Genomic DNA, 15,398 nt, shown 5'->3' on the forward strand with positions numbered 1-15,398 from the left:
TGCAGCTTGTGGGGATATGTTAATTGGATAATCCAAATTGCCACTAGGTGTGAATGTGTGAGTGCGAATGGTTGTCTGTCCCTGTGTGTTGGCCCTGCGACAGACTGGCGACCTGTCCAGGGTGTACCCCGCCTCTCGCCCTATGACGGCTGGGATAGGCTCCAGCGCCCCCCGCGACCCTGAAAAGGATAAGCGGAAGCGAATGGATGGATGGCCCGGAAAGTCCCAAATCAGAGAGAAAATAAATCAAATGAATATGACAGAATATTTCAACAACACAATGGAACTTTTTGAGCTGTTAAACAAAAAAGTGTAGGGTAGGGTATTCATTCTGAAACGAAACAAATAAAAAATGTACTTTATAAATACAACGAAGTCAAACAAAATCATCTTCTATATCCTAATATATTGGAAAAGTTTTACTTACATTTTTTTGTCAGTTTGACCAAATTCTACCACGACCAGGATGAGGAGCCTTTGGTTTATCTTTATTGAAACTGGGAATGCTATGAGTCAAGCTTGTTTTATTCTACAAATACAGGCCATTTATTGTTTTATAATTGTCTTATAATTGATTAAAAAAAAAATCACTAGCCAGTAATAAAAATTAACCACCTAAGACCCGAACGCTTTCATGGCATGCATTTTTTATTTCTCTTTGATATTTGGGTTGATTGGGACCCAATGAATGTAAAAACAAAAAATTACCTGATTTTGTTTTTTTATACCTGATTTTTGTTTCTGAGAAAAATTAGATCCACATATGATGACATTCGTTTTCAATTTTGATAGAAGAGTGGCAGTTTAATGTCCTCGTAAGTGGAAATCAGGCCCTTGTAGCGAATTTGGTATTTTGGTCTAGACAACCCAAAATGTGATGTCCGCATATGTGGATGCCAGGTCCTAGGAGATTAAAGTGAAACCAACCATTTCTAAGCACTAAAACGGTGAAGACAGCAAACCCACTCTGGAAACTAAAAAACCAAAGTTGACTAAAAACAGAAATATAAAAACAAAACACCAAAATGTAACACCTCAGCCATAAACAGGGATAGTCTCTTACGCGACACATCTTACTCCACTGGAGGTTCTTATCTAGAGTAGATATGATGTCATCACGTTGTCTAGCAACTACCTACAAACCCATTACCCATTTGTGGGGTTTGTACGCCTACAGTACCTTATAAAGGTATTGCATTGCTCTCATTTTGCAATAACAACACCTCATTTAGAGAATAGGGAATACACTCATTTTTGCCATGTGAATTACCCCAGCCTACAAAATCATCATAATACATATAAATATGCAACCATAATGAAACTTATACACTTTATGCAGGTGAATAGTGTCTGGAAGATGTGTGTAGTAGTAGCCTCATTTCTTAGACATGAGATAGCTGACATTGTTTTTTAATCATACATTGATGTAAATACTTTTTTCTGTATTCAAACACACTTTGTCCTCAATATTTATCTTTATTTAGATTAGAAAACATTTTTTAGTGTGATTACATACATCAGTTTACCAACAGCATGAACAGTTAGTGTGATATTCTGTTATCACACTAGCATCAAATTATATCACTTTTACTGAAACCTGTGATTCATGGATTTGTATTAGACCTGACTAACATCATTTTCCTAGTCTACAGGATCACCATAATATTATTAGTCATCATCAGCATCATTTATCTCAAAAAAGTGAAATAAGAGTAAAGCTTCTGAGTGAACGTCTGGGTTTAGATCAGAATGGTTCTGCTTTCTTAAAAATATCCAGTCTAAATTTTTGCTTTTACATTTTATTTAATGCAACTTCAGACAAAAACATAAAAGATAATCAAATCATCCTTCCCGATAGAAGACAGAAATTGATTCTACCAAAATAGAATATTACATATAAAAGCATTAGCGAGGCATCAGTCACTGAAAAGAAGTTAAAAACATATTAGTTCACAGTTTGGTTTCACACTCTCAGACCTGCACACTGTAGCTGTGCTTGTTGAACACAAGATGGAAGCAAAGTCCAAGTTGTGCTTTGTCACTTTTACGGCATACAAAACACAAGATACTGCCAAAAGAACTTTAAATGATGTAAGATCTACAAATAAATAAGACTAACAGGAAAAACACGAGAGAATATTTAACATAAACTGTGCTACTTTTCATCTAAAAGAAAGAGGGATAAAAAAAACCATAATATGCAATTAATACAAGTCATCTTTAAGTGAACAGTGAAACCATAACCATAGGAGGAGTTACAAATACATAAAAATAAGGAGGAGGAATGTTTGAGAGGGTCGTGAAGGAGCACTGGCTCATTTAACCCTCATATCTCATCAAGGTTATTATGTTGAAGTTAACTGAAAAGGTTTCAGTCTTCATCAGCTTCACCAAACGTGACAACAGTCGTTACAACTAACGTTTCAACAAATTTAATGATGAGCACATGGGGAACATTTTCTTTATGTTTGCCAAACACTGAAGTCTCCTCAGTCAGATCTTCAGACAGTGGAAGCTCTGGAGATGAAGGAGTCGACAACTTCAGGGGCTGCAGATTAAAAGAGCAGAACAGAAAAACACCGATGGTGAGTAAGAAACATGAAATCTTCTCTGGATTAAAGATTATTGTGTTTTATGTTGCTAATCATCTTCTCTAATCCTGGACTGGAGGTGTTACACATTTATCCTTGCGTTCTGGGGTTCTCACTTTTTATTCTTAGTTTGTGGTTACTATAATCATCCATTATGTCCCTAATGGATAATGGATAACTTCAAGAAAGCAAACGCTCAGAAGCACAAGGAAAGTCAGTGAATAATAAAAAAGCTGTTCTCTGGAATCCCAGAGTAAAACTTTAGAGCTGAAAATGAGCTCCAAAGAATCATTTCCTTCACTGGAGGTTTAGTTACATCAGTGAGGTTTTTGGGTTAGGTCAGTTTGTTGGGGTGAGTTTTGGAAAGTTGGGTTATTTCCTGTAATGAAACCTGCTGGACTGTTTGTCCTTCATCTCCTCTCTTAGGACTGATGTGTCCTGATCATTCCGGCACTTAAATATGCTGTGCTAACTTAAGACTAACTGCTAATTTTCTGAGCACTCTGTGCGGTTGTAAAAGTAGCTGAATAAAGATGATGGTGATTAATTATCGCACATCATCCATAATTGAGTCAAAGTGCCTAATGAACCTATTAAGATGAAGCTACATGGTTGATATATGGGTGTATGAAGCGTATAAAGAATGAAGCACACTCACCTGCACATTTCTTTGTCCTCCTGGTGGATCAACTCTGTCGCTTTCACTCAAACTCATCATGGAAACATTAACTGGAGGCTCTGGGTTGTTGTTGACTTTGTTACAGAGTGAACATTTAAAAGACTTTTTCCACTTCTCACATTCTTGCACACAGCCGTTACAGAAGCTGTGGCCACACTGCAGCACCGCAGGCTCAGTGCAAACATGTGAACAAAGTGGACAACAATCCTCAATGAACGCTTCATCACTCCAGCTTAAACCACTGTTGGACTCTTCATCTGTCTTTGTGACTTCAAAAGGCTCTTCATCAACTTGATCTTCAAAGTCTGAATCTTTGAATTCATCATTTGGATCTTTGTGACTCAGCACTTGAGCCCAATCTTGTATTGTAGCTTCCACAGCATCTTTCTCATTAATCTGTACCGGCTTATCCAAAGTATTCTCCAGGTTGCACATTGTTGGATTCTCTCTCGTATGCTGTGCAAAGTGCCAGTGAAACGTAGAGCTGTGGGCTGATGGTGAAAGTCCAGAAACAAGACTTTAGAATAAATTTATGAAAGAAAATGAAACATAAATTAATAAAAACGGTAACATCTTTACATTTTAATTTAAAATAGATTTTAAAATTGAACAAACTCATTAATTTGATGCTCACCTTTGTCTTTCAGGCTGACTCCAAGTAGCTTCTGCTATTTTCCTGTGTAGAGTTCGTCTTTCACTCTTCAAATAACCAACAACTTGCTCACCTTAGATCCTTTATTTGGAATGGGGGCGGGGCTCCAGTATGGTAATGCATTTTCTCTTGAATGTGATTGGTTAAAGTAGACTGAGAGAAAATAACCTGTCGACTTGCGGAAAATGTGCAGTTTTTTTTCTGGGGAAGACTGAAGGCGGAGTTGTATTGAGTATGAATTATTTGACATCCTTTATATTAATATGACAACTAAGAATAATAAACAACTAACTCTCTTCAACAAAGAAAACATCGTGGCACGCAGCAATCTATCAAACAAGCTATTTCTGAAAGTAACAGAGGCAAATGTAATATTATTTCCAGATTTACAGTCCAGTCAAGGGTATTTGGTCAAGTAGTGGTTATACAATTCATGCCATGTACTGACATCACTATGTCTGTGGAGTCAGAGAAATGTCATTTCAATCCTCACAAGTACACCTGCGTGAAAACAAAGAAATGTCAGCAAGTTCTGGGGAACAAGGAAGTATTTATTTTCCAGGGCTGAAAAACATCTGTACAAATGACTTAAGAACACATGTTTCTGTGTAAAAGTTCTTCCTGGTCAACATTTGTCATCACCATCTAGGCTCGGGGATTCCCGTTAACAAGACATACCAGTTTCTATACAAGCCAGAAAATAACTGTCTGTTCGCTAGAAGTGGACTGTTTTTCTGTGTATCCGGTGCGGACTGACCTAAGCTTCTTACTGACAGCTCTGAACATGTGATATATTTTCTATTAATTAATATAACAGCTAATAATAATAATCCACAACAAACTCTCAAAAAAAAAGCAGAAAGTTGGCCCACAGGGCTCAAAACTTCCCATGGGTGTTCAAATGAGCTGAGATCCTGTGAATGCCATAAAACATGACCCCACAGTGGGGATCAAGCATTCAGATTATGCTTTTCATTTCTGAACCATCACTGAGGTGCATTTCTTCACAGCAGCTTTGTTTGAAATAATGGGAAATTTATAGCTCATCATTTGTCTGCAGCTAAAAGAAGAGAAGAACACCCCAGCAATGGACATAAAGTGACAAGAAGTCAAAGCCAGGGGCGGATCTACAGGTGGGCAAAGGGGGACAACTGCCATCCTGTAGAGCCTTGCCCCCACCCCCAACTTTTATGTCCTTGACTCCATTTACGTATTTTCACATCAAAATCTTTTCTGTGTTCATAATTTCATCAATTTTGACAAGATACACAACATCACCTCCTGAAATGCAGTCCCAAATCATGACAGTCTCCAGATGTTTTACAGATTGATGTAGACATAGAATTAATAAAAAAAACCATTTTATGTCTGTCAAACTGTTGTTTTTGCCATGTTTCATCCTTTTGGCTAAACAATTGGAACAAATTAGTCATTTTTGCAACAGGCTGCTAAATATAAATTGATTCTTTGCTAAGTTATCTGTTATGTGGTGACACAACATTGGCTAATTCATGCTTAAATCATAGGTCAGTTCTAATTGGTACAACAAGCAAACAAAATAAATTTCCCAGAAAAGGATCAGATTCAATAACTGGAAGGAAAACTTGTGGAAAAACAGCCAAAGTCCAAAGAAAATCTTTGAAATGCCTTCAGGAGAGATACAGGAGAAAAATGACAAGAAACTCTGGCTCCTTAGAAGCAAAATATAAATAAATGAGGGATGATTCAAAAGTTTTGCACAGTACCACATATATGTACTGTTACAAAAGTGGAAACCTATATTACACATGGTAAAAGCCTAAAATACAAAAAGCAAAACTGTAGGCTTCATTCTCTTAAATGCTTTGCTTGTGTGGATTCGGCTGAATGGTAACAGTAACAGTGAACATCGCTAATATGGTCACATTAGAAACATAACTATGGTTGTGCGTATCAAAGCCCTACCAAGCAAGCCTTGTTCCTTGTTCCTTAAAACTTGCTCACATTTACGATAAGTGGGTCAGCAAAGGGACAGAAGTGTTGCACTGCGATCAAATTTCTCTTGAATGTAATTGTCAAAGTCTGCAGTGCCAGTAATGGACTGTTTCCGCAAACAGTAAACAGATCAGTGCACTCTTTGCTCCTCTTCCTCCTCCCTGCTCTGCTGTGGTTTTTGTTGTTGTCACATGACTCAGCTGTGCTAAACAGATATGTACGCTACATGTAGTGGGTGAGAAAAAGCCGGAGGGGAGGTATTTCATGGCTGCAAATAATAACCTTGTAAAGATGTAGGCGTGTAAGAATGAAATTCAATACTTTGGCAACACAAGCAACTTGTATAAAAACTTGAAAACCTGTGAAAAAGAGACTTTTTCTGGTAAAAGATACTGACAGAGGAGGAAAAAAAATCCTTCAGATAGACCCAGACCCCACAGAGTTCTTCCACAGAGGCAAGACATATCCAGCTGAAGATAATGATTCAGTTGTTTTGGATCTTAAGCATTAGTTAATTTTAATTAAGTGTTATCATACCTGTAGACTATATTCAGACATTCCCTGCTAATCATACATAAGCTGCCTTTGTGAGTTAAAAGCATCTTTATCAATACTTGCTATCAGCAACAATGGCTGTGTATTTACTTGGGATTGGATCCAAATTTTGCAACATCACATATCACACACACCACTGTTTCAAACCTTAGAGTGAAATGTTTTCTTTGTAAAATTTCCTGTTGCAGTCATTGTCACAGTCTATTCCAATGAACTGATCATACCAGTTACTATATGAAGCACAAACTTATATGTCTATTCGGTTGAAATGGGATGTTTTTCTGGGTATATGTTGCCGACTAAAAGCGACCATTATTGACCTGAGCTTCATACTGACAGTTTTTTATATTAATCCGATAACTAATAATAATCCACAACTGGCTATCTTCAGCAAAGTGCACATCATGGCACGCAATAAGCTGTCAAACAAATTCACAAACTACATGGTGATGTTAGTTAATGCTTGATGTGTTAACAGCTGGAGGGGCTGTGTCCTGTATTAAATACTGATGGAGGACAAATAAAATAGAGCAGATATTCCCCAACATAACTTGTGACCAGCAGAAGATCTACGTCTGCTGTTTTGAAGTTTTAAAACAAAAATGGGCTCATTTTGCTTAATTTCTGTTCTCGTTGCTTCTTATATAGAGCATCACTGTGGGTGATTCTCAGGAAACACCTCCCACACACACAGGAAAGGGAACCAGATGGGGACAAAATATTGAACATTTATCTGAAGTTCATATGACCAGTCTGAGCTGAGACAAATCATGAGGGTATCTTCGGACACTGATGCTGGTTATTTTTTTCTTTTCCACAGTTTCCTGTGATTTTATTTTGTTTATGTGCAGAAAGAATAATCAGATTCATATTAGAGTATTTGGAAACCAGAGAGGATAACAATGTGTTTCTTCTTGATTAATCAGAAATGTTAATCTGTGGCGCTGTAATTAGAAAACAGGTAATTTAAGTATTAAATAGTCTTTGTTCTAGACTTGCATTACGTAGAACAATGTGCAACAGACTATCTTAGATATTTCCTTAAAATCATAAATGAAACATGAACAATACCAAAAATTCCAACCTTGTCATGACATTTTTCGTCACCATCTAAGGCCGGTACAGTCCAATGAACTAAACACACCAGTTACTATAAGCAGGAACTATTCTCTCTGTTCAGTGGAAGTGGATTATTTTTTCTGGGTATAAGATGCAGACAGAAAGTGTTTCTTAATTCACCTGAGCTTCTTACTCACATTTCTAATCATTGACATCTTTTACATTAATATGATAACAAAGCACACATGAAAAACAAAAATCTGTATAATATAAATGATTTTTAACACTAATAGTTGTACATTTAGAAAACTACAGCTTGTTAGTTAATGCTTGACAGTTTGATAGAACGAGTGCAGGTGTCCTGATACTAGAGCATCTAGCTAGCGCTTCTGAAGAGGAGCAATCATACAGGGAGTAACATTTTTTTAAGTGGCAGGTCATTTCAAATGCAACGTTTATATCAGGTCAACAGACATCAGCAAACACGCAAACTGTTTGTGTGCAGTTTGTCACACAGTGTGTTGCTAGCTAAAGGTCCAGCTGCTGTATTTTCCAGGGAGAGAGATAGTATGAGAGCAAACTTCACTCAAAGCTCGAGAAAGATTTAAGAAAAACAGGACAGGAAAGGAAGATATATTTAAAGGGAAGAACTGCTCATGGCAACATTAAGCTTACACATCCATCATCCACTTCTCAAGTGTACACCACTTTGTATTGGTCTTTCACGTGGAATTCCAATAATTCCTAGCCACAGCCACCCTGGGGCGCACTAACAGAGGCGCCCCAGGGTAGCCACAGCTACCCTGGGGCGCCAACATCTCCTATGCTGGCTATCCTTCACTGGCTCACTGTTAAATCCAGAATTGAATTCAAAATCCTGCTCCTCACATACAAGGTCTTGAATAACTAATCTTAATGACCTTATAGTACAACATCACCCCATTAGAGCACTTCACTGTTAGGCTTTGGCCTTACTTGTGGTTCCTAGAGAACTGAAAAGTAAATTGGGATACAGAATCAATATAAAGTGCCTTGAGGCAACTGTTGTTGTGATTTGGCGCTGTATAAATACAACTGAATTGAATTGACAGGCACCAAACATCATCTAGCTACAGCTAGGGCAGTAGGTTCAACAATGGAGGTGCTGAACGTGGTCCATTCATACTCAATGTCCCCAGTCTACCTTGGAATGATGTTGTAGTTCTGCCAAAGGTGAGAGTTGAAGATTTCAGGGAAGGGGGCCTGTGTTATGTGTTCCCAACACACCCTCTCTATACGTTTGGGTGCAGCACCAGGCCTGTCAAGTGTCCTGCCCCCAACACCTGATCCAGCTCACCATTATTAGTTGACAGCTCAGCCTCTCTCTTCACCCAAGTGACCCGAACATACATTGTACCTGATAATGCGATTACAGAATCTATCATCTATCATCTAGAATCTAGGGTATCATGGTGCCGCGTGCGCTTATGGACACCCTTATGTTCGAGCATGGAGTTGGTTATGGACAAACTGTGCACAGAAGTCCAGTAACAGAACACCATTCAGGTTCAGGTCACGCCCCTCCAGTTCTCATTCTCATTGCCCACATGAGCACCAAAGTCTCCCAGTACAATGATAGATTCCCCAGGTGGAGCACCCTCAAGCACCACACCGAGGGACTGCTAGAAGTCGGAGTACTCAGAAACGTCATTGATGCATAACCAAAGGCAACGGATGCAGGAAACAAACCCTCGTCCACTGGAAAAAGCCTCAATTTGCAGGCACCAAGCCAGTGGAACAGTCCAGCCCCTCTCCAGGAGACTGGTTCCAGAGTCCAAGCCATGCATTGAAATGAGCCGAACTATATCAATATGGTACCTCTCAACTTCACTCTCTAGCTCTGGGTCCTTCCCCACCAGAGAGGTGACAACACATGCCCCTATTGCCAGCCACGGTAGCAGGGGATCGATCCACCCGGTCATTCGCTGACACCCAGCAAACACTGACCCCTACAGAACCTCCGGCATGTAGTGCGTCTACAGTACAGTGGTCCTTTGTCCCTTCTTAAGGCTAATCCTGGCTGGGCCCCAGTAACCCTATTCTGGGCAGGGTAACCCATTCCTTTGATGTTGTACTCATAGGGGTCTGCTCAATCACTCATCTGGTCCCTTACTGAGGACCAGTTTGCCATGGGAGACCCTAAGAACTTATAAACATTTTAGGGAGTTTTTGTTTACACAAGTGAACAACGAATTGCAATAATCCAAACATGATGAAATAAAAGCTTGAAGAATGATTTCCATTTCATAGCATGACACAACGATACTTAACAATATTTCTTATGTGATGAAAACAAGAGCGAACCAGAGTTTTGACCTGAGAATCCAAAGTGAATATAGAGACGGGAGTTACCCTGAGATTCCTGACAGATGATTCAACAAACGAGGCAAAAAGGGGCAAGAGTTTTCATTACACTGGGCACAAATCGGTACGGACCAAAGACAAGGAATCCAGTTCAAATCAAAATGAGCAGCAACAGCACATTTCAGCTGATAACAGCCATTACACAAAGAAAATGTAATGCTTTTGCCCACACTACACTACTATACTCAAGAAGTCCAGACGCTTTTCTTTCCAAGCTCCTTAGACTACGATGACCTGGATGACTGAGAACCAGTGTTGGTCAAGTTACTTGAAAAAAGTAATCAGTAACTAATTACCGATTACTTCCCCCAAAAAGTAATCCCGTTACTTTACTGATTACTTATTTTCAAAAGTAATTAATTACTTAGTTACTTAGTTACTTTTTAAAAACACAATTTACAACCTGAATAGGTGATAAAGCGATAGATCTTTCAGCCCAATTCTACTTTTTCTACATAATCCATCATACAAAATGTAATCAAATGGAAAGTCCCTTTTTAAAACTTGTTTTATTAGTTTTAATCTTTTAACTTTATGCATGAAGCAAAAATTTAATTATATGCAACATTCTCTGACTGGGAGAAATTTGTTTAATATTTAAACCTATTTTCTGCACATTCCAGCACATAAAATATTTTTTTTTGTGTTTACACGCAGTCTTTCAAATAGATGCAAGTAAAACACAGCAGAAAATAAATAAAGTCAAAGACTAGTGGTCCTGTTGCTCTATTTTCACCTGTAAAGCAGGAGTAGCGTAGGCGGAGGTTTGCCCTGGTGCAGGCAGTCAGTTGAAGAATCCGCGAGTTTCTCAGCGCACTTGGTGCTTGCTTGGAAGTTTAGGGTTTTTTTTCGCTGTAAAGAGAAGTTTTCTTCCCACGCACAATGGACACTAATGTTTTTGTCACTTTTTATGGAATTAAACTCAAAATAAGGTCAGTACTTCCACGCTTTAAACGCTGCATGCTCATACTCTCTCCTGCATTCGATATATGATCCATTGTTGATCTGCACACAGCTGTTGTCACAAACGTCGCACTTGCTTATGTCACTGTCATGAGCAGTGTTGAGTAAGTTCCTTTAAATTAGTAACTTAGTTACATTACTAGTTACTTCTATCAAAATTAACTCAGTTACTTCAAGTTACTCGTTACTTTCAGAGTAACTAGTTACTAGGGAAAGTAACTTTGGTTTTACTCAGAATTCTCTTGTTAATGTGTTGCTTCCATAACTTTGCCAGTCTTCTAGCTTGCTTACTTGCCACAAGTGCACTGTGCCACCTACCAATAGAAAGGAAAAAAATAATGTGCACATTTCCACGAGAGAAATCCCACACCTGGACCGTCGTTGACGGCCGCATGATTCTAGCCTGCTTTTTACATCCAACACAAAAACTGCAGTCGTGGTGCTTTCGATTGTACTCAGAACTCGGAAATTCTGCCTTCTGAATAGGAAGATGTAGGAAACACCAGACTGCAGATGAGCTGCATACAGGGCTGGACTGGGACAAAAAAAATCGGCCCGGGCATTTTGACTAGAGACTGGCCCACCATTATAGGAAAAATCATAAAGCCTTTGAATGAAAATAAACACTGTTGTGACAGTGATGTACACTGTTCTGATGGTATATATGTATCAATCTATCTGTCACGGTTTGGCATGGCAGACCGTGGGGATATGGGGAATGAGGACCCAGGCGCGGTGCTCTGTGTATAAACAGTGCGTTTATTTACAGTGATGGAAACAATAACAGTAAATCCCCGTGCTCTCCCGTGACTCCCGTGTCGTGTCTTCCCAAAAAGTCTGTGCTCCGTGTTCTCCACTCTCGTGTGTCCACACACATCCCGTGCCTGCTGCCCTCCGATGTTCCACGCTCCTCCTGAGGGGAAAATGACAGAGGCAGCCGTCAAGACACTTAATTCCAGTAGGCATACACTCACAGACTTAACTAAACAGAAGACTAACGTGGAGTCTCATGGAATGATCCCGCGTCGGTGGGAGCTACAAGACTCTCCTAAGTAGCTCCCCCGACTAGGCCTGATCAGCAGCAGGTGTGTGGCTTCGGGTGTGGCCAGACCGTCAGCAGGGCCACACCCACCAGGCCTGAAGGCGCCCGCCAAAACACATATACACACACGCAAACAGGGAGAAAGACAGCAACACCAAATATACATACAATAATAATAATAATATAATTCATAACTGCTCAGGGATCCTGGGTCACCCAGGATCCTGACACTATCAATTGTTTGTTGCAAGACTCAGATAATTATTTTTTTTTTAAAAGTGAGACATTTTAAATGAGAATAAGAAAGCATTTCCTTATGCCCCCCTTTCCCTTTTAATGCCCTACATGGACCCCTGGCAACACTTTGCTAGACCCGCCCCTGCACAGTTACCAGCTGTCAGCTACTTGGAAAAGGATCCTGGTGTTATTTGTCTCTCAGAAACAGTTCATAACTTCCCTTCAACTCATTCATGTCACCTAAAAGGCAAACCTGTTTCTCCATCACAGCTCTGATGATTCAGTACAGACATCTCCTGGTTTCATCTTCATGTTTCCCTCTCACTAGATAACCATATCATGACCAGCAGGTTTACAGCCATGGCTCCAGCAAACATCAGCTGATACTAGAAATTAATATTAAATAAATTCTAACAACAGCTGATCAAGCTTAAACGTGCTGCTGTTGTTTACCGCGACATCCGCTGGTTTCCTCAAAGTGAGAACAAACAAACGAGAGAAAAGCCGATCAGCTGATCATTGATCAGTTTCATGATTGAAGTAGAAACGGGAGAGGGAGGGGGAGAGAATGAGAGAAGAAGAGACAGCTGTGCAGCAAAGACACAGAATAACTCCAGCTTTGTGTCTTTTTCCATTCTAGCTGAAGTTCCTTTTCACCTCAATACGAAAGCATGATATTTTCTCTGAATACGAGACGATTCCGTTTTTACGGGATGGTTGGCAACTCTAATAATTAACCTTATGAACAAAATAAAGTTCAACATCAGTAACATAGCACCCACCCAGCTGTACAGAAACTCCGTCATGCTAGCTAGCACGCAGTACGGAAAAGTCAGCATAACGAAAATAAACTCCACCTAAACTTGGTTCATATCTGACCCAGATGGACTGCAGGTCATAACTTCTTACCTGAAGTTCAGTTCACCTGACACTCTCGGACCAGCGGCCACTTCTGTCACGGTTTGCCGGGGCAAGCCATGTGGAATATGAAATAGGACCCAAAATGCGGCAGCTCTGGTGCAGATGAGTGTTTATTTGACAACCGAAAATACAAACAGCAATGGTGTGGGTACCATGAAACAGGAATACCTAAACTGGGTAGAACTAATAACACAAACCAGAAACGAGGATGCAGGGAGGTCCGGGGAAATACATACGGGAAGACGCAGGGAGACCGAGGGGAAACAACACAGAAGGGTGGAAGGGAAATAACACAGACGAACCAGCAATTACTAAGACAGAAAATACAACTTAAATACACTCAGAGAACACAGGGAGATTACACACAGGTGGGAAACACAGCTGGGAGTGATTAACATAACGAGACTAGGGAGGCAAACTGAAAACACTCACATAAGACGCAGACCTTCACAATAAAACAGGAACACACGGGCAGAACAGAGTAAACACTAAACAAAGGAAGAACAGAACCAAAATCGAAGAGAAAACACAAAATGCTGGGTCAAAAGGACCCAGGATCATGACAGCTTCGGGTCTCTACTCTTGCCTCCCTTCCTTCATCCACCTGCTGGCCTCCACCACTTGCTAATGTTATTGAATCTGTAGAAGCTCCGCGATAGCCACCACACGAAGTAACGAATAACGAGCCTATCTAAATCCCAGTAACGAGTAACGCGTTCCTGGTTTTGGCATAATAACTAGTTACCGTGCTCGTTACCACAATAATAACGTAGTTACTGTAACGCGTTACTTAATAACGCGTTAGTCCCAACACTGGTCATGAGACATTCTGGCAAAAAAAATCACGGTTTTAGTAACGCAGTAACGCAGCGTTCCTACGGGAAAGTAACGGTAATCTATTTACCGTTTTTGCAATAGTAATCCCTTACTTTACTCGTTACCTGAAAAAAGTAATCAGATTACAGTAACGCGTTACGCGTTACTGCCCATCTCTGCTGAGAACCTTCACAGATATACACTACTATACCTGTTTGGGGGGGTTCCCCACTTGCCAAATCCCACTTTACCTCTTGACTATATGTTTCTGCTAAGATATTGAGGCAAAACTCACTCATTTATTCCTTTTCCATACAATTTAGGCAACAACCTATATTGTTAATAATCTGGTTAGCTTGTCAAAAAATAACTGGTAAAAAAAGTCCTCCTAAAAGTTTTTTTTATTATTTGAACGTTAAAGTAGATGCTTCTTTATTGTATTTCTCTAATGCTTTCATTTTCTCTTCATCTTGACTAAGGCACATTTTACTTATTATTTTATAAGGGAAAGGGAAATGTTTTTTTTTCTGTTGTATCATATGTTTCAGAACTTTACTTTTTTCAATTTAAAGTAAACAATTTTTGACTAAAAATGCTTTGTATGCAATATTTATGAATACTGAGAGGCCTCACTCTTTACCATTTATCATTTTTAAAATTATTATTATTATTAGTCGTAGTAGTAGTATTCATTTTCTATGGGTTTAATTTGCTTTTATCAACAAGATTATTAACTTGAATTTTAGATTGAATCTGACTGTAACAGACTCATCATCAGCATGGATCATCTTAAAGCGTAGGTGTCAAACTGGCACGCAGCCTAATTACATTTGGCCCACGAAGCCATACAAAATTACTATTAGAGCTGGCCTGCCAGTATTATACAGTGCATGTACTGCTAATACTACAATTCCCAGAATGCTCTGTTGGTGTTTTGGCGCGTCAGTCATGACAGGACCCATTAGCACCCTCTCTTCTGTTGACCATAGTCATAGCAACCATGCAAATACTGCCATGCTACCTATCCCAAAATGGCAAAAAGAAAGGCAGAAAACTGGAGCTTTCTGGACTGGTGGGAGAATATGATGAAAATTTGATAAATGATAAAATGATAAAATTTAATTCAGAAGGCTGCAAATACAGTGGGGCAAAAAAGTATTTAGTCAGCCACCGATTGTGCAAGTTCCCCCACTTAAAATGATGACAGAGGTCAGTAATTTGCACCAGAGGTACACTTCAACTGTGAGAGACAGAATGTGAAAAAAAAATCCATGAATTCACATGGTAGGATTTGTAAGGAATTTATTCGTAAATCAGGGTGGAAAATAAGTATTTGGTCACCTCAAACAAGGAAAATCTCTGGCTCTCACAGACCTGTAACGTCTTCTGTAAGAAGCTTTTCTGTCCCCCACTCGTTACCTGTATGAATGGCACCTGTTTGAACTCATCATCTGTATAAAAGACACCTGTCCACAGCCGCAAACAGTCAGACTCCAAACTCCGCCA

At 39.5% G+C, this 15,398-nt stretch overlaps 1 protein-coding gene across 2 annotated transcripts; it reads right to left on the reverse strand.

Annotated features, from left to right (window-relative positions):
• Positions 1 to 1,467: 1,467 nt before the first annotated feature.
• Positions 1,468 to 3,964, reverse strand: LOC147323597 (uncharacterized). 2 transcript variants are annotated; one of them, XM_086304799.1, is made up of 3 exons: positions 3,905 to 3,964; positions 3,250 to 3,761; positions 1,468 to 2,548 (listed from the first exon to the last, which is right to left on the reverse strand). In XM_086304799.1, exons 2-3 carry the CDS (start codon positions 3,703 to 3,705, stop codon positions 2,372 to 2,374), a joined length of 633 nt encoding a protein of 210 aa, XP_086160925.1. In that variant the 5' UTR covers positions 3,706 to 3,761; positions 3,905 to 3,964; the 3' UTR covers positions 1,468 to 2,371. The 2 variants fall into 2 exon arrangements, with proteins under 2 accessions (XP_086160925.1, XP_086160924.1); XM_086304798.1 differs by having other exon boundaries at positions 3,250 to 3,787; positions 3,905 to 3,957.
• Between the last annotated feature and the right edge of the window lie 11,434 nt (positions 3,965 to 15,398).

This window comes from Aulonocara sp. 'chitande type north' Nkhata Bay, linkage group LG8 (genome assembly GCF_057382095.1).
Source record: "Aulonocara sp. 'chitande type north' Nkhata Bay isolate Kocher_YH1m ecotype deep benthic linkage group LG8, A_spYH_male_GT1.1, whole genome shotgun sequence".
Taxonomy (NCBI): Eukaryota; Metazoa; Chordata; class Actinopteri; order Cichliformes; family Cichlidae; genus Aulonocara; species Aulonocara sp. 'chitande type north' Nkhata Bay.